The 24,552-nt window shown below is 43.6% G+C and overlaps 1 protein-coding gene and 1 long non-coding RNA gene across 5 annotated transcripts in view; one reads left to right on the top strand and one right to left on the bottom strand.

Annotated features, from left to right (window-relative positions):
- SESTD1 (SEC14 and spectrin domain containing 1) overlaps positions 1 to 24,143 on the top strand; it is a 194,174-nt gene extending 170,031 nt beyond the window's left edge. Inside the window, exons 13-18 of the mRNA XM_056534338.1 lie at positions 4,994 to 5,153; positions 14,378 to 14,459; positions 16,017 to 16,139; positions 19,378 to 19,569; positions 22,309 to 22,430; positions 23,334 to 24,143. Of these exons, the coding sequence (XP_056390313.1) occupies positions 4,994 to 5,153; positions 14,378 to 14,459; positions 16,017 to 16,139; positions 19,378 to 19,569; positions 22,309 to 22,430; positions 23,334 to 23,463 (809 nt within the window). The 3' untranslated portion in view covers positions 23,464 to 24,143. The remainder of the gene's footprint in view (positions 1 to 4,993; positions 5,154 to 14,377; positions 14,460 to 16,016; positions 16,140 to 19,377; positions 19,570 to 22,308; positions 22,431 to 23,333) is intronic.
- LOC130284212 (uncharacterized) overlaps positions 1 to 24,552 on the bottom strand; it is a 101,886-nt gene that overhangs the window by 5,879 nt on the left and 71,455 nt on the right. For 2 of the 4 annotated variants that reach the window (XR_008846949.1, XR_008846951.1), the window contains exon 3: positions 6,746 to 6,883. This is a non-coding gene — a long non-coding RNA (uncharacterized LOC130284212). Of the gene's footprint in view, positions 1 to 6,745; positions 6,884 to 11,869; positions 11,976 to 12,062; positions 12,151 to 24,552 lie in introns of those variants that run through there. The other 2 variants (XR_008846948.1, XR_008846950.1) reach the window with 2 other exon arrangements.

Raw genomic sequence — 24,552 nt, 5'->3', positions numbered from 1 at the left:
TGTTGTCAAATTTGCAGAAACACTTTTGACATGCCATAGAGCAATGTTTTCCGACCAGGTTGCCTCAAGTTGTTGCAAAACTACAACCCCAAAGGCTGTCTGGGCATGCTGGGAGTTGTAGTTTTGCAACAGCTGGAGGAACACTGGTTGGGAAACACTGCCATAGAGACCTGTTAGAAGTTTTCATCCACTAGGGTCTGGATGCTGAGACGCAACTTATCACTAGACCTCTTTTCTCCCGGTTTGTGTACTCACTACAGGACACTTTGGACAATCCCTAGTTGTTCAAAGGCTTTGACAGTAAGCTGATCACAAAGTGTCCCCTGTAGGGAGTCAACAGCGATCACCAGTAATTTCAGTAAGTGTTTAATTTCCCACAGTGGAATTAGTGATTTGTCTGTAATACATTACAGCTCAGGTCCTTCAGGGCGTAAGATGCTCTTTGTATCCGCTATCTATTCTGGTCAAGAGAAACTAGATAACTACTTTAAAGGGGTACTCTGGAGGGGGAAAATATTCAAATAAACAGGTGGCAGAAACTTATTCAGATTTGTAAATTACTTCTATTCAAAAAACTCAAGCCTTCAAGTACTTATCAGCTGCTGTATGCCCTGGAGTAAGTAATGTAGTATTTCCAGTTTGACCACAGTGCTCTCTGCTGACACCTCTGTCTGCGCCAGGGACTGTCTAGAGCATAAACAAATCGCCTTACAAACTTTTTCTGCTGTGGACAGTTCCTGACAGACCCAGAGATGGCAGCAAGGAGCACCTTGTCTGACTGGAAAGACTACATGTCTTCCTCCAGGGCATACAGCAGCTGATAAGTACTGGCAGCCTTGAGATTTTTAAATAGGAGTAATTTACAATCTGTATAACTTCCTGGAACCAGTTGATTAGAATTTTTTTTTAAATACTTCTTTAGGGTAGGGTCATACGTAGCATACACAACAACAAAAGATAAGTGTGTACTCACCACAGGGAACGTCAGGCTGTATCGGAGTCCGGGTCACGAGCAGCAGGTTACTGGAGACGAATCACGGGGAGCGTTCAGAGGCGATGCCGGCCTTTCGCACGCATGAGGCCGGAAGAAGCACGCTCTATCGTACGAAAGGCCGGCATCGCCTCTGAGCGCTCCCCATGATGCGTCTCCAGTAACCTGCTGCTCGTGACCCGGACTCCGGTACAGCCTGACGTTCCCTGTGGTGAGTGTACACTTATCTTTTGTTCTTGTGAATACTGTGATGCCTCACTCTAGTGTATGCACCCCGCAGGTGTCAGCGTGATTTGTCTGAGGGCTACTGCATTAACCTCTACCAGCCCACCAGGTGTGTACTTACACCAGTGGATAATATATTGAAGTGAATTACACCGCCAGGGAGTGCACGCTCCACTTCCGATATCTTACATCTATTTCATACGTAGCATATCTGCAGTCTATTTGAAGCTGCGAATGCGGTACTGACCGTCCCTAGAGTGTTCCGCCTGCTGTGCCCTGCTTTGTCTGCTCGTAGCAGAAATCTGCTGGTACGAGCAGACACAGTGATCTGCAGGTCGCAGCGCGCATGCGCAATGTACTCACAGACATCACAATGGATTCCCCGGCTCCCTGAGCTAGGCAGAGAGCGTCCGCGATGTTTGAGAGTACACTGCGCATGTGTGCTGCAACCTGCAGATCACTGTGGGGGAGATTTATCAAAACCTGTGCAGAGGAAGAGTGGTGCAGTTGCCCATAGCAACCAATCAGATTGCTTCTTTCATTTTCCACAGGCCTCTAAAGAGGCCTGTGGAAAATGAAAGAAGCAATCTGATTGGTTGCCATGGGCAACTGCACCACTCTTCCTCTGCACAGGTTTTGATAAATCTCCCTCTGTGTGTTTGCTCTTAGCAGCAGATTGCTGCTACAAGCAGACAAAGCAGTACGCATGGGCACAGCAGGAGGCACACTCTAGGGACGGTCAGTAGCGCAAATGCGCAATGCGCTGCAGATGCGCTACGTGTGACCCTTCCCATAAGCCTTTTCATAATATTTCCGAGGAGAAAATTATTTGATACCAGAGAAATCCAGCAAAGTGTCTCTGCCCTTCCTCCACCCATAAAAGCTGTTAATAAATTATGTTAATATTGTGTAGATGAAGAATGGGAAGCTAGATTAGCATTGTAGCATGTCGCGTGTGAATACACAGTGGTGCTCATTGTTATCACCCAGCTCTGGATGTAACATGAAGCTCATTATACAGCAAAACAAGTTAATAGTTAGTCAGTAATAATACCCACAGTCATCTCAGACCCAGCATTGTCCACTGCTTCATTCATATAGGGACTTGTCCGTTCCATGCAGCTGCCTCTGGATTATTTGATAAAACTTATTAAGAGGTTTTGATAAAGAGGTTTTCATACTACTAAATAATACATTTCTCTCTCAGATCATAAAAAGTATCACAATTTTTCAATTGAAATTCTGAGAAAAAAAAATTGTCTAGATATTACTTTGCATACTTTATATGGCGCCCCCTAGTGTTCTACATTATTGCCTTTTGCCAACAATAAAGACAGTAGAAAAAAGCTTTTTTCTTCTAAAAACAGCACCACACCTGTCCACAGGTTGTATGTGGTATTGCACCTTATTATCCTCTATAATTCATTGCTCCACAGGGATGTGGAATTCCTATCGCCCGGTGCCCGGGACATGCATTTCTGGGTGCCGGGCAGGTGATTTTTTCTGGCCCTTAGTCCGGCTTCAGGCAAGCAGGGCCGGACCTGACAAGCATGGCGGCGCTCAGCAGTCTGTATAGAGCGGGCTCAGGACTCCTGCCCATTCCATACTCTGCAGCCCCCAGCTGTTCTCAGTAGCCGGGGGCCGCCGCTAATAGCCAGCATCTAACTCTATTGATCTGTATGAGGAATCTAATGATTCCTCCTAAAAGTCTAATAAAGTGTAAAAAACAAAAAAATAAACTTTAATGTTAAGTTCAAATCACCCACTTTTCCAATATAAAAACATGTAAATATTGCTGCGTGCGTAATTGTATGATCTATTAAAATATAACCTTATGTATCCCATACGGTGAAGGACGTAAATGTCAAAAAATAAATAAATAAAAAATACCAAACCACAGAATTGCAATTTTTATAATATCCCAGAATTTGTTTTTTTAAAACCGATTCAAAAGTCAGATCAATATCAAAAGGGCACCGATACAAAAAACAGATTATGGCGCAACAAAATTAGACCTCATACAGCCTGGTATGTGGGAAAAAAAAAAAAGCTACATGGGCAAAAAAATGGCAATTAAATTCGAAAAAGTTCAGAATTTTTTTTTAGATTAGTAAAACATGACTGAGACTATAGAAATCTGGTATTGCTGTAATCAGGCGGCCTAAAGTATGGAAACATGTTAGCTCAACCACAAGGTAAATGGTGCAGAAAAACCACTAAATTATCTATCTATCTATCTATATATATATATATAGATATAGATATAGATATATAGATATATATATAATATATATATATATATATACATACACACACACACACACACACACACACTTTTTTGGTTCGGAGAATATGTTATGGAAAAATTAAAAGGTATCATTATAGTAGGTAGTTATGGCTATTATAGGGCGAGAAGGAAAAAATTAGAGTGTAAAAGCGAAAATTGGTCCGGACAAGTGGATCGTCATGAGGGACAAGTAGATTTTGCTCCGTTTTAGTCCCGTGAACAAGTTGTTTTTTATAAAATTTCCACACCCCTGCTCCATTAATAGAACTGAGCAGCAAAACCATATACACAACCTGAGAACACAAGTGTTTTGCATATATTGAATTTTTTAAAGAAATCTGGATAACCTCTTTAAGTATGTAACACCAGGGGTGGGGGGGGCACCATAACAAGAATGTAACAGTCATTTCTTGACATGCTGTGATTTTACCACATGTACATCAGGAAAGCTTCTGATGTGTCACAACTCTCTAGGCTTTCACTGCTAGACAGAGGCCAAAAGTGTGTCCTTTTGGCCTTAAAGGGGTTCTCCGGCGCTAAGACATCTTATCCCCTATCCAAAGGCTGGGGACCCCCATGATCTTGCACGCAGCACCCCGTTATAATCAGTCCCCGGAGCACGTTCGCTCTGGGTCTGATTACTGGCGATCACGGGGGCCGGAGCATTGTGACGTCATGGCCCCGCCCCGTGTGACATCACGCTCCACCCCTTTATGCAAGCCAATGGGAGGGGCGTGACAGCTGTCACGCCCCCTCCCATAGGCTTGCATTGAGGGGGCGGAGCGTGATGTCCCACGGGGGCGTGGCCTTGACATCCATTTTACCAAATACCTCAGGACACTTTCCGGGGAAACTCTGGTGATGTAATTTTTTATATATGGACAGTTACGTCGTAAGTGCTTCCCTTCTAGGAATGGTCATTGTATGGCCCTGTATGGAATATGTTGCATCCTTCTCTTTCTTTGGAACAAACCGTTCCGAACGCTGGAGTCGGTGCCGGGAGCTTGTAACATCATGCCCAGTCCCCTCATGACGTCACGCCCTGCCCCCTCATGACGTCACGCCCCGCCCCCTCAATGTAAGTCTATGGGAGGGGGCGTGACGGCTGTCACGCCCCCTCCAATAGACTTGCATTGAAGGGGGCGGGGCGTGGCATCATGAGGGTCTATGATGGCACGAGCTCCCGGCGCCGGCTCCAGTGTTCGGAACAGTTTGTTCCAATTGCTGAGCAGCGCAGTACCCCTTTGAAAATGCAGCCACTTTAGTATATCCTTTTCATAACATCTCTGAGTTTCATGTTGAACTGACATTTACGTGCTAAGATTTTAGATGCCTGCTGATACCACTAGAAGGAGCATTATAGAATACTCCAGTGTATAAACTATATGCCATAGGCAGCCTGACTGACTCCTACAAAAATATGTGAACAATGATTTGGCACAGAATTTTTAATATATTTAAATAAATAAATATCTGCTCTTTGCTTTTAGACACTGGCCTTCAAGGTTTACGTGAGAAGGGGCAAAATCTTCTTGATCAAATTTCTAACCAAGCTTCTTGGGCTTATGGAAAAGATGTATCTACTGAAAACAAAGACAATGTAGATCATGTTCAAGGTGTAATGGAGGACATGCAGCTGAGGAAGCAAAGGTGGGTCTTTCTGCTACAGGCCTGTATGACCACAGCAAAGTGAATGTGCCAGGTTAATGTCTTTATCTTGGACTTCCCCATTCATAAACTCTTTACTGTATATACTCGAGTATAAGCCGAGGCCCCTAATTTTACCCCAAAAACCCAGGAAAAGTTATTGACTCGACTATAAGCCTAGGGTGGGAAATACATCATCCCCCCCATGTAATCATCCAGACCCCTGTCATCATCCCCCCCCTTCATCATCACCGCCTGTCAATCCCTTCATCAGTGGTCTTCAACCTGCGGACCTCCAGATGTTGCAAAACTACAACTCCCAGCATGCCCGGACAGCCATCGGCTGCCCGGGCATGCTGGGTGTTGCAGTTTTGAAACCTCTGGCGGTCCGCAGGTTGAAGACCACTGCGGCCTTCATCATCATCCAGACCACCCCCCCCTTTTGTTTTGTACTCCCCTCCCCTTGGCGGGAAGTTAGGGTGAGCTGGTCCGGGCTATCTATGCTGCAGGGACCGTCCGGTGGGGAGGGTTAGCCGTTCCGGGCTGTCCATTTTCACCGGGGATGCCTCTTCTCCGCGATTCGGGCCCGGACTAGTGACGTTGCCTTGACGACGATGCACGAGGGCGTTGCGCATGAACGTCCCTGTGCGTCGTCGTCAAGGCAACATCACTACTCCGGGGCCGGGTCCGAAGCGCGGAGAAGAGGCCCCCCCGGTGAAAATGGACAGCCCGGAACGGCTAACCCTCCCCACCGGACGGTCCCTGCAGCATAGATGGCCTGAACCAGCTCACCCTAACTTCCCGCCGAGAGGAGGTGAGCACAAAACAAAAGGGGGGGGCTGGATGATGAACGAAGGCCGCAGTGGTCTTCAACCTGCGGACCTCCAGAGGTTTAAAAACTACAACACCCAGCATGCTGGGAGTTGTAGTTTTGCAACATCTGGAGGTCTGCAGGTTGAAGACCACTGATGAAAGGATTGACAGGCGGAGAGTTCACTCGAGTATAAGCCAAGGGGGGCGTTTTCAGCACGAAAAATCGTGCTGAAAAACTCTGCTTATACTAGAGTATATAAGGTATACATATTTCTGAGACAGACACTTATTAACATTGTAATAATTTATAAAGATAAAAAATACCTCTATCCAGGTCACCCTATTGTCTTGTAGTGTTTATTCAGAGGAAGGCAAAAAAAAATAAAAAATGTAAAGGGGTACTCCAATACTTTAACTAATTCCCTATTTACAGAATAGAGAAAAAGTGTCTGATCGCGTGAATCCGACCACTGAAACACCTGCGTTCTCCTGAGCGAAGACCCGGCTCTCCTCATGCACGGAGCAGGGCCAACACGCCCTCTCCATGCATCTCTATGGAAGAGCTGGAGATACACGAGTACATCTAATCCCTGCCATGTTCTGGAACAGTAGCATTGCTGAACAGTCTTTATTGTGAACCTTGAATTACTAAAACATAAAAAAATAAAGAAGCAATCTGATTGGTTACTATGGGCAACTGGTCAATTTTTCCTTTGCACAGGTTTTGATAAAACTCCCCACTGTGTGTTATAAAGGCGAAATAGAAAAATAAACATACTTACCTTTCTTGTTCCCCCACCACCGCTGTTGTCATAGAGCCCGGTTCCACCGTGTAGCTCTTCCTTGTGTCTGTGTCGGCACAAGGACCTTCCTGCTCATCCAATCAGTGGCCGAGGTGGTACAACACTGTCATTGTTTGGCTGTGGGGGATGCAGAGAATAAGGTTTCTTTTTTATTTTTAATAGCGTCTACTTGTAATTCTAAGTGGTAATGCCTTTTTAATGTAGACAGAGTCCATTTGACCGGGAGTAAATGCTCATGTTTATGCTAAAAGTGAACGGTCATTATTCTTATGTTGCCTGAACCACAAGTCATTTGGGTGGTCCCCAAAGGTTTCTCCCTGCCCCACCAACCTTGATTAATAGATCTCTTTTTGTATGTGTATAGAAAGAGATCTATTAATCAAGGTATGGGGAGAAACCACCAGGGACCACCCCAATCACTTGTGGTTAAGGTAGCATGAAAGTGATGACATATTTTATGTATCTCTTGTACTAGGGCTGTACGATTTGGGGAAAAATATGTGATTGCTATTATGGAGGTAAATATTGCGATATAATAAACAAGTGGTGAAATTCCACCATTTCATATCCAATCCCCTTATTTTATATAGCCAAACCCCCCTACCATTTCATGTTCACTGACTAAACATAAAATAGAGTGGATAGGATACAAAATGGGGAGAAACTGGCTTAATTCTCTAGCGCTGTTGCGTTGCTCTATAGTGCAGCGCAGCCATGTGAGAGGGAGCACTTGGGAGTAAGTGAATTCCCTTTAGGACCGGCAAGGGGGGTTTTAGTTTTTCCCTCCTCACTTTCTAATAGCCACAACGCTTTCAGTTTTCACCTACAGCCTATATGAGGCTTGTTTTCTGCGCCACCAATTGTACTTTGTAATGACATTGCTCATTTTACTCAAAATCTATGGTAAAAAAAAAAATATATATATATTTTTGGGTAGAAATTGGGGTAATTTTTTTTTGGGGGGGAGGGGTTATTCTACACATATACCTTTTTGGTGAAAATGACACATAGGCCGGCATTTATCATTGTAGGTTTAAGTGAAGCATTTATCATTGTAGGTGTAAGTGAAGCATTTATCATTGTAGGTGTAAGTGAAGCATTTTTCTACACCTTTTTTGTGTGTTGGTGATGTGTAGGACCATCACATTTATTAAATGGTCACAGAGCATTTGAGAAATTTTGTGTAGGTCACATTTTCTGTAATTTCTCTCTTCCCATACACCAAAAAGCTAAGATAAGTCTGGGCTGGTGTAGTTTTAGAGACTTTTCAGTGGCTTTCACAAAAAGGGGCAGTTCATAAAACCCTTCCATATCATGTGTATTGCCAAAATCAGTGGATTGCAACTCAAAATCAGCAGAAATGTGTAAACCAAAAGGCGCATATAAACCCTGTTTGCGCCTTTTTTGCACCTTTTCTAGACACAAAAAACTGTCTAAAGGTAATGATAAATGTCGGCCATTATCTTTATTCTGCAGGTCCATACGATTACAGCGATACCAAATTTATTTAGGTTATATTTTAATTTATTACCTAAAAATTACATCTTTTTGTAAAAAAAAAAAAATTTGCCTTTTCTGACCCCTATAATTTTTTATTATTTTCCCGTATACAAGGCTTTATGAGGGCTTATTTTTTGTGCCGTGATCTGTATTTTTTTTTTTTTTTCTAGGACCATTTTTGTTTTGCTGGGATTTTTTGATCACTTTATATAAACTTTTTTTTCTGGTATATGAAGTGATCAAAAAGTTACAATCCTGGTATTTGGTATTTTTTTACATTTACGCCATTGACCGCGCAGTTTCAATAATGTTGTATTTTAATAGTTTGAACATTAACGCAAGTGGCAATGCCACATATGTTTGTTTATTTTTGTTTACATTATTTTATGTAAAATTGGGGGGATAAAGGGGTTCATTCAAACTTTTATTAGGGGAGGGGCGTATTCACATGTATTACCTTTTTTCTTTTTACTTATTTTTTTATTTTATTTTATGAAATTTTTTTTTTACAATTTTTTTAGGCCACATAGGGCAGTTTTTTCCAAACAGTGTGTCTGTCCAGCTGTTGCAGTACTACAACTCCCAGCATGCCCAGACAACCAAAGCCTGTCTGATCATGCTGGGAATTGTATTTTTGCAACAGCTGAAACTGTCATGGGGACTACAACTTGCAATCTTGTGATTGCAGACACTGATCAATGTTGTGCCATAGCACAAGGCTGCCTGTATAATTGGAGTGCCGATCGGACGAGCTGGAGACAGGTAGGGAACCTCCGCCTGTCCTCTTAGCTATTCGGACCCCGCAAGTTCTTTCACGGGTGTCCCAATCAGCTCCACTGAGCTACCGGCATGTGTTTTCGGCATTTTAGACGCCGCAATCAACTTTGATCGTGGCATCTAAAGGGTTAATACCGGACATCACTCGGATCAGTGATGTTCGGCTTTAGCCACTATGAAACGAGCTCAGCTCCTGGGCTTCACAGACCCGCTGCGCCGTTTGTAAATGGCGGCCAGATGTGGGGGGGGGGGGGGGGTAACCTCCTCCCAGCGCTGGGCACTGCTGACAGTGAGAATCACCCCGGACCGCGTTTCATGGAGTCTGAGCATACAGCCACGGCCGGGACCGGAGCCAGGATCGATGGCTCCCGTGCTGCGCAGCCTGGCCCTGCTGATGTGAGTCTCACGGTTTCCCCTCCCAGCAGAATTGCAAAACTTTGTGAAGGGCGTAATGGTTATATCGCAATCCCCAATTATCGTGATCCGATTGGGATTGCAATATATTGTGCAGCCCTATCTTGTACCTATTCATGCCTATTGAGATATACATGTACAACACTAAAATTACATCAAATGTCTGCTAAATATTCTTTATTTAGAAATACAATAAAAAAAATTTAAATAGAAAGGGAGTAAATTAATTGTGACGAGAATCTGTTTTTTTTTATTGCTCCACCAGTTGCACATTCCCCTGCAATTAGTTTTTTTACTATCACTGCCCTATATGCTGTTTATTGAATATAGTTATAGATGGATGACCTCTAAGGGCACAAATCACTCTCAGTACTGAAAGTAATGATGCAGGGGAAGAGGGTCAGTGAAAATAAATCTATAATGGTATGCATACAGATTTACTTTTCGGGGGACATGGCCTCTCTACTTCAACATGTGATTGACGCTTTTAAATAAAAATATGAGAATAAGAGAAATTTTTTATTTATTTTTTTCAAGAAAACTTGCTAAGTTTGAAGGTGAAGGTCTGGGTAGATTAATCCTTTCCCATCACTATCGTCATACTAAGCAAAATCCTTTGTGATTTGATCAAGAGCGATTTGGCTTTCAGCACATTTATCAAGATTAAATCAACTGATTCTCATGCGCGCCCTCGGTCCTGCCAATGTCTTGACAGGTTCTTAAGTGGAGCTGAAAGTTATCTGAGTCATTGTGACATCTCCAGGCATTGTGCTTTCTTGCGGAAGGTTATCGTTGTTATTCTTAAGTGGCTCACAACGTAGTGACGAGACAAGACGATTTACGCCTTCCGCACTCTATTCAGTTTAAAGGGGTACTCCGCTTCTCAGCGTTTGGAACAAACTGTTTCGACCGCTGGAGCCGGCACCGGGAGCTCATGACCTCACGCCCCGCCCCCTCAATGCAAGGGGCGGGGTGTGACAGCATGAGGGGGCGTGGCTATGACATCACAAGCTCTCAACACTGGCTCCAGCGTTCAGACCAGTTTTTTTCCAAATGATGAGCAGCGGAGTACCCTTTAACGACACAGGACGTAAATGTACGTCCTGGTGAGCTGGTACTTAACGCACCAGGACGTACATCGGAGCGATGCTCGGGTCATGCGCGGCAGGTCCCGGCTGCTAATAGCAGCCAGGGATCCGCCGGTAATGTCAGACATCCGTGATCACGCGGTTGTCCGCCATTAACCCCTCAGATGTCGTGATCAATACAGATCACGGAATCTGCAGCATTGCGGTCACTAAAATGGCTGATCGGATCGCCCTCAGTGCTGCCGTGGTGATCTGATCCTCCAGAACGGCAGCCGGAGGTCCCCTCACCTACCTCCACTGCCTTCCATGGGTCTTCTGCTCTGGTCTGCGATTGAGCAGACCAGAGCACAAGATGACCGATAACACTGATCAGTGCTATGCCCTATGCATAGCACTGAACAGTATTAGCAATCGAATGATTGTAGAAAAAAAAAAGTAAAAAAATTGAAACCCCCCTCCCCTAATAAAAGCGTAAATTGTCCCATTTTCCCTATTTCACCCCCAAAAAGTGTAAAAAACAAATAAAAAATAAAAAAAAATACATAATATACATATTTAGCATCGCCGGGTGCGTAAATATACGAACTATCAAAATATAATGTTAATGATACTGTATGGTGAACAGCGTTAACGTAAATAAAAAAGTCCAAAATTGCTGCTTTTTTATAACATTTTATTCCCAAGAAAATGGATTAAAAAATGTATTAAAAGTTTTATATAAGCAAATGTGGTAACAATAAAAAGTACAGATCACGGCCCTCATACCACCGCTTATACAGAAAAATGAAAAAGTTATACGCCTTCAAAATAGGGGGATTTTAAATGTACTAATTTGTTTTAAAAGTTTGTGATTTTTTTCAGCGCAACCATAATAGAAAAGTTTGTTATCATGGGTATCATTTTAATCGTATTGACCCAAAGAGTACAGAACACGTCATTTTTACCATAAATTGTACGGCGTGAAAACGAAACCTTCCAAAATTAGCAAAATTGCGGTTTTCTTTTTAATTTCCCCACAAATAGTATTTTTTTTTTTGTTGCGCCATACATTTTATGGTAAAGTGATTGATTGCATTACAACGGACAACTGGTCACGCAAAAAACAAGCCCTCATACTAGTCTGTGGATAAAAATATAAAATGGTTATGATTTTTTGAAAGTGAGGAGGAAAAAAACTTAAAAATTTAATTGTCTGAGTCCTTAAAGAGGTACTCCGGGGAACTAAATCCATAGCCGATTCTTTCCCTCTCACCAACCTATGCATTTGTCTAAATATCATTCATTAGCTATATACAACAGTTTTCCTCTTTCAGCTGTCACTTACATGCAGGAAGTGTGAGAAAAATTCGTTTTTTAGATCCACGTTGTCTCCTCAGTGAGAGCAGCCCCTCCCATCAAGACAACATCACCTGATTTCTGTCTGATTTCTGATTGGGCTAGAGCTCTGGCTGTACAGCCACACCTCCCCTCCCTGTGTGAGGAGCAGTGAAGATTCTTAGTCACAACTGAGCACACACCGTAGCTGCTGTTTCCCTTTTGAATATGCTGCCATTCAGAACACAGAAAAATTCATAGCAGGAGGTGGCCCGGATTTATCAAACTGTGTGAGAGAAAAAGTGGAGATATTTCTCCATATGCAGCCAATCACAGCTCAGCTTTCACTTTACCTCAGCTTGTTAGCTGGTTGCTGTGGGAAAATCCCTCCACTTTTTTCTCTCACACAGTTTGATAAATCTCCCCCAGTGTGTGTGTGTGTGTGTATAGGTGTGTGTGATTGTGAGAGAGTGAGAGAGCTGCAGTGTAAGCCTGCACACAGATAGTGAAAGCAGTTGGCTGGCAGCCATTACACAGAGCTGAATTCTGGGAGTTGTAGTCTGTGCTGCAGATAAGGAAAAAAAAGTATTTAGGAGACATCAGGGGCCAAAGGAACTGCCAAAATCACATGAATAACTACAGGAGACACATAACAGGTATTGTGATGACTTTGGGGCATTTTAATTTTTCTTAACTTCCCCGGAGTACCCCTTTAACACCTTAAGGACGAAGCCCATTTTGGCCTTAAGGACGCAGAAAATTTTATTTTTACGTTTTCATTTTTTCCTCCTCGCCTTCAAAAAATCATAACTCTTTTATATTTTCATCCACAGACTAGTATGAGGGCTTGTTTTTTGCGCGACCAGTTGTCCGTTGTAATGCCATCACTCACTTTACCATAAAATGTATGGCGCAACCAAAAAATACTATGTGTGGGGAAATTAAAAAGAAAAACGCAATTTTGCTAATTTTGGAAGGTTTCATTTTCACGCCGTACAATTTATGGTAAAAATGACATGTGTTCTTTATTCTTTGGGTCAATACGATTAAAATGTTACCCGTGATAACATACTTTTCTATTACTGTTGCGCTTCAAAATAGGGGGATCTTAAACGTACTAATTTGGTTAAAAAGTTTGTGATTTTTTTTTTAAGACTTATAACTTTTTCATTTTTTCCGTATAAGCGGCGGTATGAGGGCTCATTTTTTGCGCCGTGATCTGTACTTTTTATGATACCATATTTGCTTATATAAAACTTTTAATACATTTTTTTATTAATTTTTTTGGGAATAAAATGTTATAAAAAAAAGCAGCTATTTTGGACTTTTTTTTTTTTACGTTCACCATACGGTATCATTAACATTTTATTTTAATAGTTCAGATATTTACGCACGCAGCGATACCAAATATGTATATAAAATATTTTTTTAACACTTTTTGGGGGTGAAATAGGGAAAATGGGGCAATTTACGTTTTTATTGGGGGAGGGGGTTTTTCTCAACTTTTTTTACTTTTATTTTTACACTTTAATAGTCCCCCTTGGGGACTATTTATAGCAATCACTCTATTGCTAATCCTGTTCAGTGCTATGTATAGGACATAGCACTGATCAGGGTTATCGGTCATCTTCTGCTCTGGTCTGCGGGAAGGCAGATCAGAGCAAAAGACTCCCGGAAGACAGCGGAGCCAGGTGAGGGGACCTCCGGCTGCCGTGCTGGATGATCGGATCGCCGCGGCAGCGCTGCGGGCGATCCGATCATCCAATTAAGTGACCGCGATGCTGCAGATGCCGTGATCTGTATTGATCACGGCATCTGAGGGGTTAATGGCGGACATCCGCGGGATCGCGGGTGTCCGCCATTACCGGCGGGTCCTTGGCTGCAATCCACAGCCGGGACCTGCCGCGCATGATCCAGGCATCGCTCCGATGCCCACGGTTATGCTTAGGACGTAAATGTACGTCCTGGTGCGTTAAGTACCACGTCACCAGGACATACATTTACGGTGCTCGTCGTTAAGGGGTTAAGGCAAAAATGGGCTGAGTCCTTAAGGGGTTCAATGTTGGTCACTGGTTGATGTAAAGAAAAATGTTTTATACAAGGGACTAAGGGTAAAAGTGAAACTGACCTAATGGTGTTAGGTTTTGTTTTTTGGGTGGAAGGTTTTCTGCGCTTTCCATTGACTGGACCAATACTTATGGCCTCCACATAGTACCAAAATAAAGTAATGTAGAAAATCAGCTTGTTGGAAGGTATTTTATTGCAGTCAGATTTTAGGTAGATGTATAGTTAGTTGTTGCAGATCGTAGTCGTTCGATAGCTGTTGTACGGCTGACAGCTGTCTCTCATAACTTCCCATATAAATGCACTTGGATTGGCCGTATGCTAATATAAAGACTATTTTATTCTGTCAGATGCTGCTCACTCAAGTGATTTTACAGGGCTTATCTGTAGGATACTGTGAATAAATAACCAGTTCTAGGAATACAGATTGCCTACATCCATATTCTCTTCTCAGGTGTGAAGACATGGTGGATGTCCGGAGGTTAAAAATGCTGCAGATGGTCCAACTGTTTAAGTGTGAAGAAGACGCCGCTCAGGTAAGACTTAAAAACCTTAACTGGAATTGTATCAATAAGTTAATGAGTGATCTTCAAGTGCTAGTTTGTTCTAATACCTGTTGTAGAGTCCTACTAAGATATTTGCACACTCAATATCGGGCCTATTTGATGACTACTGGCCTTCCCAACTTGATTTAAAACAAAATAGTTATTTTACAACTTCTTCCTTCCTTCCTGTTCTCCCTCTCTTTCTTTCCTATAATTTACCCATTTGGAGGTCAATGGATATCTGACTTTTCCCTACCCCACCTATACTTAGGCACATCACGGGGTGCTTTTGAGGCCCATATACTTACCTGCCTTAGTGGGTGGTTTCTCTAAATAGTTGTTAAAAATGCTCTACAAATCTGCCCTTCCATAGAAGACATCAATAGACCTCCATTAATGTGACTCCAATTTGACAGACATGATCAGATCAGTGCGTAAAAAGTCAAAATTGAGTCCCATCTATCCGTTCTGCTAACATGAGCTTCCTTTCACTGTTTTCTATTCACTTAACTTTATTTATTAGCACTTGCAAAGGACAAGCACTTTTCATGCCTAAGACAGTATCAGAATACCCTGCACCATACTTGGTTCCTGAAATCCAACATGATCTTTCATTCAGTTTCCCCATGTCTCCTTCATCACTTGTCCTTAGTATGTCTATTTAAAAAAACATCTTCCCTATTTCACTCCACATGTGTGCGGTTCTCAATACAAGGTCGGCCGGCCATTCTACCATCTATGCAGATGCAATAGCGTTATAAAAATGGCGCTTCTCACAGAGCAGTATGTATGCACAGTATTGGTTGCCACATGGGATCGACTGAGAAAGGTCCTCACCTTATTTAGTTGCATATCAGGGTGTCCATATATGTGGATAAGAAGTCATGTTCTGGAACCACTGGGGTGCAGAAGGAGCTGAGGGAAAACCCAGGAATCCTGGTGCAAACGTACCATAGGAACTGGACTTGGTCCATTTGAGGAACAAGCTTTTTTGCTCCAACATGCTCTATGGTGCTGTATATAGATATTTGTTTATTTATTTTAATAAATCTGCAGAGCGCATGCGCTGAAAGATTTCAACCAGCTCTCATGTCCTGATGTAAGCTCTGCGTAAGGAGAGCGCTCCGCTGGGTGAAATCTTCCGGCACATGCGCTCTGCAGACAGAGCACTGTGCTCACGTGACCTGTGACTCCACGTCACTAGGATGCGGACTTGAAGAGTATGAATATGCTAAAAGCGGGGGGTGGGCTTAGGACCTTCTTTTCAGGAGGCAGAGGTGGCCAGTCGGCAGGGGCATCGCCTTCAATGCGCTATTCTTGGATGAAATAACGGAACTTTACAGGCAACTATCTCGGCAGCCAGTGGACCAAAATAAGTAAGTGACCCCTGGTTAGAATACTGTTCACCCGTGCTATAACCCAGTGGATTGGGTTTAGTGTGGGTGAACAGGATGACAGCTTTCCTTTATTTTAATACTCATCCAGCTCATCTGAACATATTTTAGTCTTTTTCTTTTAACACTATTTCCCTCTTTGGCATTTTTTTAGGCGGTAGACTGGTTGAATGAATTACTTGATGCCTTACTAAAGACACACATCAGACTGGGAGACGACAGTCAAGAAACCAAAATACTAATAGAAAAACATAGGAAATTTGTGGATGTTGCACAGGTAAGTCCCATGCAGAAGTACAGAATTCTTGTCTAAAGTTATAGATACCTCTTACCTTCATCCACATCTTCACCCCTTCCTTGGTGAATTTGATAGACAAGTGTCTAGCCTGCAGGTTCAATGTGTAGCGGACACCATAAATAACTTTAAATGTGAAATACATTTGCGACTTATTCTGGCTGTGTATTCAGCCCGCACACTATCCTATTTACTTTGTATATGCAGCTCATACAATACACTACTTGTCCACAAGGTAAGTTGTATGCAGGAGTATGTGTACAATAAGGCAGAAGAAAGCATAGGTCACAGCACCAGTCTGAAAGCTTTGTTTCGTGTGCAAAAAGAGCTAAGATTTATTGGTTACAAATGGCAACGTTTCTGCTCCATGTGAGCCTTTAGTAAGAATGCTTGATAAAGACTCACATTGAGCCGAAATGTTGCCATTTGTAACAAATAGATCTTAGCTTTTTTTTGCACAGGAAACAAAGCTTCCAGACTGGTGCTGTGGCCTGTGCTTTCTTCTTTATTTATACCCGGATTGGCAGACCAGGTGACCACATGCACGGTTGAAGGGTCCAGTGCCGTCCTCCATCCCTTCTTTGTACAATAAAGCAGTTAGTTACGATTGAAGAGGAGGGAGCCATGCATCTAGATGAGCAGGACATGATCAGGAGGGGTTATCAGCCTCTGATTGTTATCTTTATTGACCACATTCACAAAGGCTGTGTTCACACGTGGTAATTTAGTACCTTGCAGGATTTTGCTGGATTGACTGAGATTTTGGTAAAATTGCATGTTTTGCAGCAATTTGCATAATCGACTAATAAAGCGCCACGTGTGAACATAGCCTACCAGCGGAGATCTGTAAAGTGGAAACTAAAACACAAAGTATACTAGTAAACCGAACCTACACCTGCATTGGTCACCCTCTTTTTCTGTTTCGGCATAGTAGCGCAAAAAAAGAAAAAAAGTGTGTCACTCAAGCTGAGAGATACGTGATGGCCTTCATCCCTTCATTTAAAGGACATCTGTAGTGCAATATAACTTATCCCCTATTGGGAGATAGGGGATAAGTTATAGATCATGGGGGGTCCGAGCGCTGGGGCCCCCCGAGATCCCCTGGACGGGGCCGCGGTTGTATGCTGGAAAGTGGGCGTTCCGTCCCCGCATGACGCGGCGGTCGACATGCCCCATCCATGTACCCCATAGAGATACATGGAGGGGGGCATGTCTGCCGCGGGTTTCTGCTGGGGCCGAAACTGCACTTCCCACAGACTGCCGCGGCCCCTTCCAGGAGATCCGGGGGGGCCCCAGCGCTTGGACCCCCCACGATCTATAACTTATCCCCTATCCTTTGGATAGGGGATGAGTTATGTTGCACTGGAGTACTCCTTTAAGTGGTACTCCAGCAAAAAAAATTCTCTCTGCCCAGGCTGCCGCAATTCAAAGGTAAAAATCTTGACTTACCACCCACCACTCTCCCAGTGCTGCCAATATGGCTGTTCCTGCTTCTGAGTCCGGACACGTCACACAGCAGCTCAGCTAATCACTGGCCACAGCAGTATCCCGCCTCGGCCAGTGATTGGCTGAACGGCAGTGTGATGCATTGAGTCCCGGTCTTCTTCCTGGTGCCCAATGCGCATCACCACCTGAGACAGGGACACCCGTGTCCAGCGATTAGCTAAGCTCCAGTGTTGCCTGTCAGCCCCAGAAGAAAGAAGAAGACCGCACTGGAGGACAGGACAGCAATACCGGTGGTAATGAAGGAGCTGCAGGAGGAAAGTCAAGGTTTTTCTTTTTAATTTTATTATAGCAGTCTCGACTTATGGAGAGAGAAAACAATTGCCTGGAGTACCCATTAAAAGAGTACCTGTGGCCAACCCAAAAAAAGTTAGCTATTATTATCGATAAATAGATTAAGCGGCCCTGATTCCACAACTAGTACTGCCCTGTTCACATTTGCATTAGGAGATTTACATCTATGTTTCCATTATAGTGTGTACCGCTATACCTGCTGTCAAAAACATCAGAAATCGAACATGTAATGTTATAAGTCACTGGGGTCTATCTATTTGAAGACTGATCTTGACAGCCGTAGCTCTATTGTGAACAGAGATTTACAACTTCTATTCAGGCATTTTATATTCTATATTGTTTCTATGAAAAGTGGGTGACTGTTTATATAGCAGACAGTGCAGCACTCACAGATATCTGTAATGCCGCCATGACAAATAAATAAAGTAATATGTGGTGGAAATTTTTAAACTATATAGAAAAGGATAGATTTAGATCTTGTGTCTACTGTTTGTTAAAGGGTTACTCCGCTCCCCAGCGTCCGGAACATGGAGTTCCTGAACGCTGTGTTTTGCAGGCTTCCGTGTTCACGCCCACCCCGTCGTGACGTCACGCTCCATCATGTGACGTCCCGCCCCCTCAATGCAAGTCTATGGGAGCGGGTGTGGCGCCCCCTTCCCATAGACTTTCATTGAGGGGGCAGGTTGTGATGTCACGAGGGGGCGGGCGTGAACATTGAAGCCTGCGCACAGCGTTAAGGAACTCAATGTTCCGGACGTGGGGGAACAGAGTAACCCTTTAAAGCTATAGCGCTGTGTTAAAGGGGTATTCCAGGCAAAAACTGAGTCCCAGCGGCGGGCCCCCCCGCGATCTCAATGCAGCAGCCCGCATTCTATGCGTAGCTGCAGCTAAAGTTTCGGAAATGACACGCCACGCCCCCTCCATTCATGTCTATGGGGGGGGGCGTTGCGGCTGTTACGCCTCCTCCCATAGAAATGAACGTCCCCGTCTCGGAAGCCCGGCGGTTTCCGAAACTGCAGATGCAGATACGAATAGAATGCGGACTGCTGCAGGGAGATCGCGGGGGTCCCAGCGGCAGGCCCCCCGCGATCAGACATCTTATCCCCTATACTTTCGATAGGGGATAAGATGTTTTTGCCCGGAATACCCCTTTAAGTTTAAGACAGTGTTTCCAAACTAGGATGCCTCCAGCTGTTGCAAAACTACAACTCCTAACATGCCCGGACAGCCTCTGGCTGTCCGAGCATGCTGGGAGTTGCAGTTTTGCAGCAGCTGGAGGCACCCTGGTTGGGAAACACTGTCTTAAAATTCACCCAAGGTGCCGGTTCCTTGGTCTGACCATTTCTTTGACCTCTTCCTTTTAGCAACGATAACAAATAATTTCTCCTTCCCCTGCCCATTACGGCTTTATTTCCTCCCGCAGAGCACATACGATTACGGTCGCCAGTTACTGCAGGCCACAGTTGTATTATGTCAGTCTCTAAGATGTACGTCGAGGTCATCGGGGGACACGCTTCCGAAACTAAACAGAGTATGGAAGCAGTTTACGATAACCTCAGAAGAGAGGGTTCACAGGCTGGAAATGGCTCTCGCTTTTCACTCCAATGCAGAAAAGGTTAGACCCATTTGCATATGACCCGCGCCAAGTACTTCTATTCATCTAAAGGTCGCTTGTACTCTTCTAAAGCATCTTCCTGTATTGCTCTGTCAGTACAATATAGCTTACTCTTGGTTTTTAATGCATTGTCAAGTTTTTTTTTTTTTCTTGACTCATTTAATGTTTTTTTTTTGTGACAAGGGTTTAAAATTACTGAAGAAACGTTCTGGGCTCAAATATTATTTTATTTTCTATTTTCACTGCTCGGTAGAGACATGGTATAATTAAAGGAGTACTGTTGTGCAGGAACGCTTATCCCTTATCCAGATGATAGGGGCTAAGTGTCTGATCTGCGCTGCACCCCGACTCTCCCCAGGAACAGAGCGTGTCGACCCCCGCACCAAGTGATGGCCAACAAGCCCTCTCCAGCTATGCTGTATCTCCAGCTCTCCCATACAGATACATGAAGTGGGCTTGTCGGCCTCTGCTTCCTGCAGGGGTTGATACGCTCAGTTTCTGGGGAGAGCTCTGATGCCCACTGCTTGTCCCTTTTGGCTAGCAATTGTCCGCGACCCACAGCGACTGCTTTGTGGATCAGAAGCCACATTCCCTAAACATGTCAGTCAACGTGAGTGGGGTGCAGACAGTCAAATGGGTGAGAAGTGAGACTGGAAGAGCGGCATTGCCAGGAATAAGGCATCCTGGTGATAGGAGCATCATACTGGATGTTTAGCTATAGCATGTTTTTACCAGTCAGTAAATAAAATAAAAAATAAATTCCCAGAGTGCTTCTGTTACAAAAATGACCCTTGCTAAACTTTGGTCAGTTTTGCAGATGGTTCACAAGTGTCTCAGAGATATATGTGGCCCGGGGTCCACAATGCCGATCTCCGCTGACGTCACCCCTGCCCCTTCCATTGATTGATACACACCGGCCTCGCCTGCCAGCAACAGCCCTGTGTATATTGCTTATGCATGTGCCATCGGTGCAAGTGTGATGAAGCTGATGGCACTTCACAGACAATCTACCAGGGATGCCGCTGGCAGGTGAGCTTTGTGTGCCAATCAACAGGAGAAGCAGGAGGGATATCAGCGGATAAGAGACATTGCTGCCCTAGGTCATAGTGCACCCCAGGCCACACATCTTGGACACTCGAGGACCATCTACAAAATGTTTTTTATACAGAATAAAGACGCCAAATCCACTTACAAAAGGTATTCAATGCTTTGAATAATGACACTAATCCCTGCTAGACCCTGTCGACAGTTTAGCAGGAGTGATACAAATTAAATGAACACTTTAAAGTATATGATTATATGACATGGCATCTAGAGATGTGAAAAGATTAGATCGCACTGGGTCTCAGTCCTGAGATCTGCTGCGATCGTAAGTCAAAGCCGTGTGAGATGTGCTGGAGCCAGGCCATCCAGGCCGACAGATGCGCTCCATAGACTATAATGAGGAACATAAGTTGGATCAGGCAGACAGCCAGCCGGCTGGGAAGTGAAGCGTGCTGCTGCATACTTTACCTAGCAAAAAATGATGATCACAGCGGAACTTGGGACTAAACTCTGGACTAAATATTTAAAATGTCCGACAAGTCAAAAGTTTATACAAATGTCAAAGGTTTATACACATGACTGTAAGGAATCACAGTGCTCAGTTTGCGCATGCAAAACTAGGGTGTGCACCCTTGGAAGAAGACAAAATCACAGATGGGGTGCACAATGTATAAAACGTAACATTTATTAAAGTGCCTGTTAAAACGTAAAAACCCCACTAACACACAAACAAGAATAAATTCTGTGGTGGACACAATTACCATTCACAGGATAATGCCAGGAGGCTAAAAATGATGTAACTCGATGGAAAAGCTTGGCAGCCAATACGTCTTCAGTAATCAATGAGACAACTAGGATAAGTTATGTCAGGGGGAGAGGGTAGTCACAGTGTCATAATATCCCTGGTAATCTCTGTTAGGGGAGATGTTGTGAGACTACCCCAACTCGCACAGGGTCCGTCTGGGCACTTGTCCTAATAAGGATGACCCCTGCCCTTTGTCTAAGCCTAGTAGTCCCTTATTGCACAATTACCCTTAAACAAGCCCAACGTGTTTCCCCTACATACAATAGGTTCTTCAGGGGCATAAATAAACACAATGAATAAAAAAAACTACAATAAGCAAATGGGTCAGATTGACCAATTAAACAACAGACTTAGGCTGTGTAAGTTAGTATACAAGAGAAAGCTACAGTATGTAAAGATGAGTAGAAACCAGATGAGGTACTGACCTAAAGTGCCATACTGGAAACACACATTTCCATTACCAATATATTTAAAGGTCAAGCTGAATTATAATTAATAAAAAATAAAAACATGTGACCTCGTGGGTGCCATGTAATAATACATTTGCCCTGCAGAGGCCACTGCAATGTAAATCTGCAGAGATCAGCCAGTCACTGGGGCCACTTTGATCTAAATAGTTAGTACTGGAAGCACATCCACTTTTATGATTCCAAATGCTCTATCGATAAAGATGCATGGCTTTTAAGTTGAAGCGAATGCAATCAATTTATTTACATTATCTGTACATAAAAGTGGATGCAGGTGACATCAAGCACTTCCTGGCTCCAGCAGCATGCCCCATGTCGACCATTGCTTTACTTTTTAACAGAATATTAACGTGCCCCAGTGCCTGAATACATGACATTACATCTGTATAACTCACTCGCTGTACATGGTGCAATTTCTTGCAGATGTTACAAGATAGCCCAGACCTCTCTGAATCTGTGTTGGATTTTGAACAGTTTGAAGAAGTTGAAGGTGTTGGGAAATCTCTTCTGGATAGACTAACCGTGCCTGTAATTTATCCTGATGGGTATGTCGTGTGTCTGTACATTCTGTGTGCTCGGTAGGAGCTGCTCAAGTCTGGTTTTCTGCAAGATCCTCTCAGGTCCCTTTCACACCCAAACACTGGATTGTCATCATTACATATATGAAGTTTCGTTCGATTTTAAAGGGGCTATGCGGCCAAAGACATCATATCCCCTATCCAAAGGGGATAAGATGTGTGATCACGGGGGACCCCCCGCGATCTCCGTGCAGTACCCGCATTTTTATGCGGGACTGCGTCTGCAGTCTCGGAAAGCTCTTTGTTTCCCGGACTGGGGACGTGACTTAACGCCACGTCCCCTCCATTCATGTCTATTGGAGGGGGCGTGACGGCCGTCACGCCCCCTCCCATAGACATGAATGGAGGGGAGCATGGTGTGACGTAACAAGGGGCGTGGCATTACGTCCCGTCTCCACTCCCGGAAACAAAGATCTTTACGAGACTGGAGATGCAGCCCCGCATAGAATGCCGGTGCTGCTCTTTGGCACCAGATAACCTCTTTAAAGGGTTACTCCGCTACCCAGCGTCTGGAACATTGAGCTCCGAACACTGTGTGCGGGCTTCTGTGTTCATGCCCGCCCCCTCGTGACGTCACGGCCCGTCATGTGACGTCACATCCCGCCCCCACAATGCAAGTCTATGGGAGGGGGCGCGACGGCCTTCCCATAGACTTTCATTGAGGGGGACAGGCCGTGAACACGGAAGCCCGCACACAGCATTCGGAACTCAATGTTCCGAACATTGGGGAGCGGAGTAACCCTTTAACAACTCCTCCTTGGTGTGTTTTTCTTTTCCCCCGTCTAGATATAACATATTTTGAATAATAAACTTGGGAATGAGCTTCGATTTCACGCCTTAATAACTAAACAATTCCTTCTTCTCTTACAGTACTGAGCAGTATTTTGGAAGTCCAAGTGACATGGCCTCCACAGCAGAACATATAAGGGAGAGAATCAAGATGCTTTGCCTAAAGAAACAGCAGCTTCTAGAGCCTGACGCCTCCATAAGAGAGAGTTAAAAAGAGACTGGACTGTGATATAACCAATAAGCTAAAGTTTGTAACGCAGCATGTAGTCATTATCCAAGATTCCGTATAACCCATGGAAATCGCATTTCACAACCATCTCATGAAACAGTATCTTCTCAGTCTAAAGCATTGCTCTGCGTATTGTAAAACTATCATTCTATAAAGCCTTACTTATATACTGTGCTGTGAATTCATACAGTGTCTGAACAGTAGTGTTTGCTCAACACTACCATACCCCCATAGCTACGGGCCTGAAACGCGTGGCAGGATGATGCGCCTTGGGGCCCCCGTGACAGCAGATGGGTTAAAAGCTTTACCTTATACAGTAGTCAAGTAGATAAGCAGTTGGCAAACGCTTCAATTGGTGCTACCTGAAATGAAGGATCTCCGTGGAAAATGTAGAAGGAGAAGACTGATTTGTAAAGTGCTGTGCCTATTCGGATAATGTAGTATTTTTAGGATGTGGGTAAATGAGCTGTTGTTTTTAGGCTGTTGCGTACTTCTTCTCTTGTCTTAATATCTGAAAACATTACATTTTTTTTATTGTGCCATTATGCAACCTGCCCATGAAAACTTTGATATATCATACATGAAACAAATGTTTTCTTACTTGTATGGGACTATGTATTTAATGATGTTTGTGCTGAATGAATAAAACCATCTTTATAAGATTGGACACTTTGCCTACTGTTGAAATACTGGACTGTCAGGTAAAGATGATCATGATTTCTTTTTTTTTTTTTTTTTTTCAAATTCAATTGTACATTACATTTTAAGAACAGAAACCTTTCCACTTTTAAATTCCTTATGCAAATAATCATAATTTTCACTAAAATCGTTGCCCAAATATATTTGTACACCACGGCTGCTGTTTCCCATACATGCACAGTAATTCTTGGGCCAAAACTTGTAAGCAGCTTGTATGTAAGAAAGTAATTGTTATGCAAGTACATTGAAAGAAAAACTAAATTTTACAACTTTTGGGGTGTGCAGATTTGATGCGCAGGATTTTATGCAGCAGATTTTAATGTAAACGAAATGACTGAATGCAGCTTTAAATCCTGTACATGTGAATAGACC

This window comes from Hyla sarda, chromosome 8, assembly GCF_029499605.1.
Source record: "Hyla sarda isolate aHylSar1 chromosome 8, aHylSar1.hap1, whole genome shotgun sequence".
Taxonomy (NCBI): domain Eukaryota; kingdom Metazoa; phylum Chordata; class Amphibia; order Anura; family Hylidae; genus Hyla; species Hyla sarda.
Note: the sequence above shows the minus strand (reverse complement) of the source record. Positions and strands in the feature narration are given on the sequence as shown.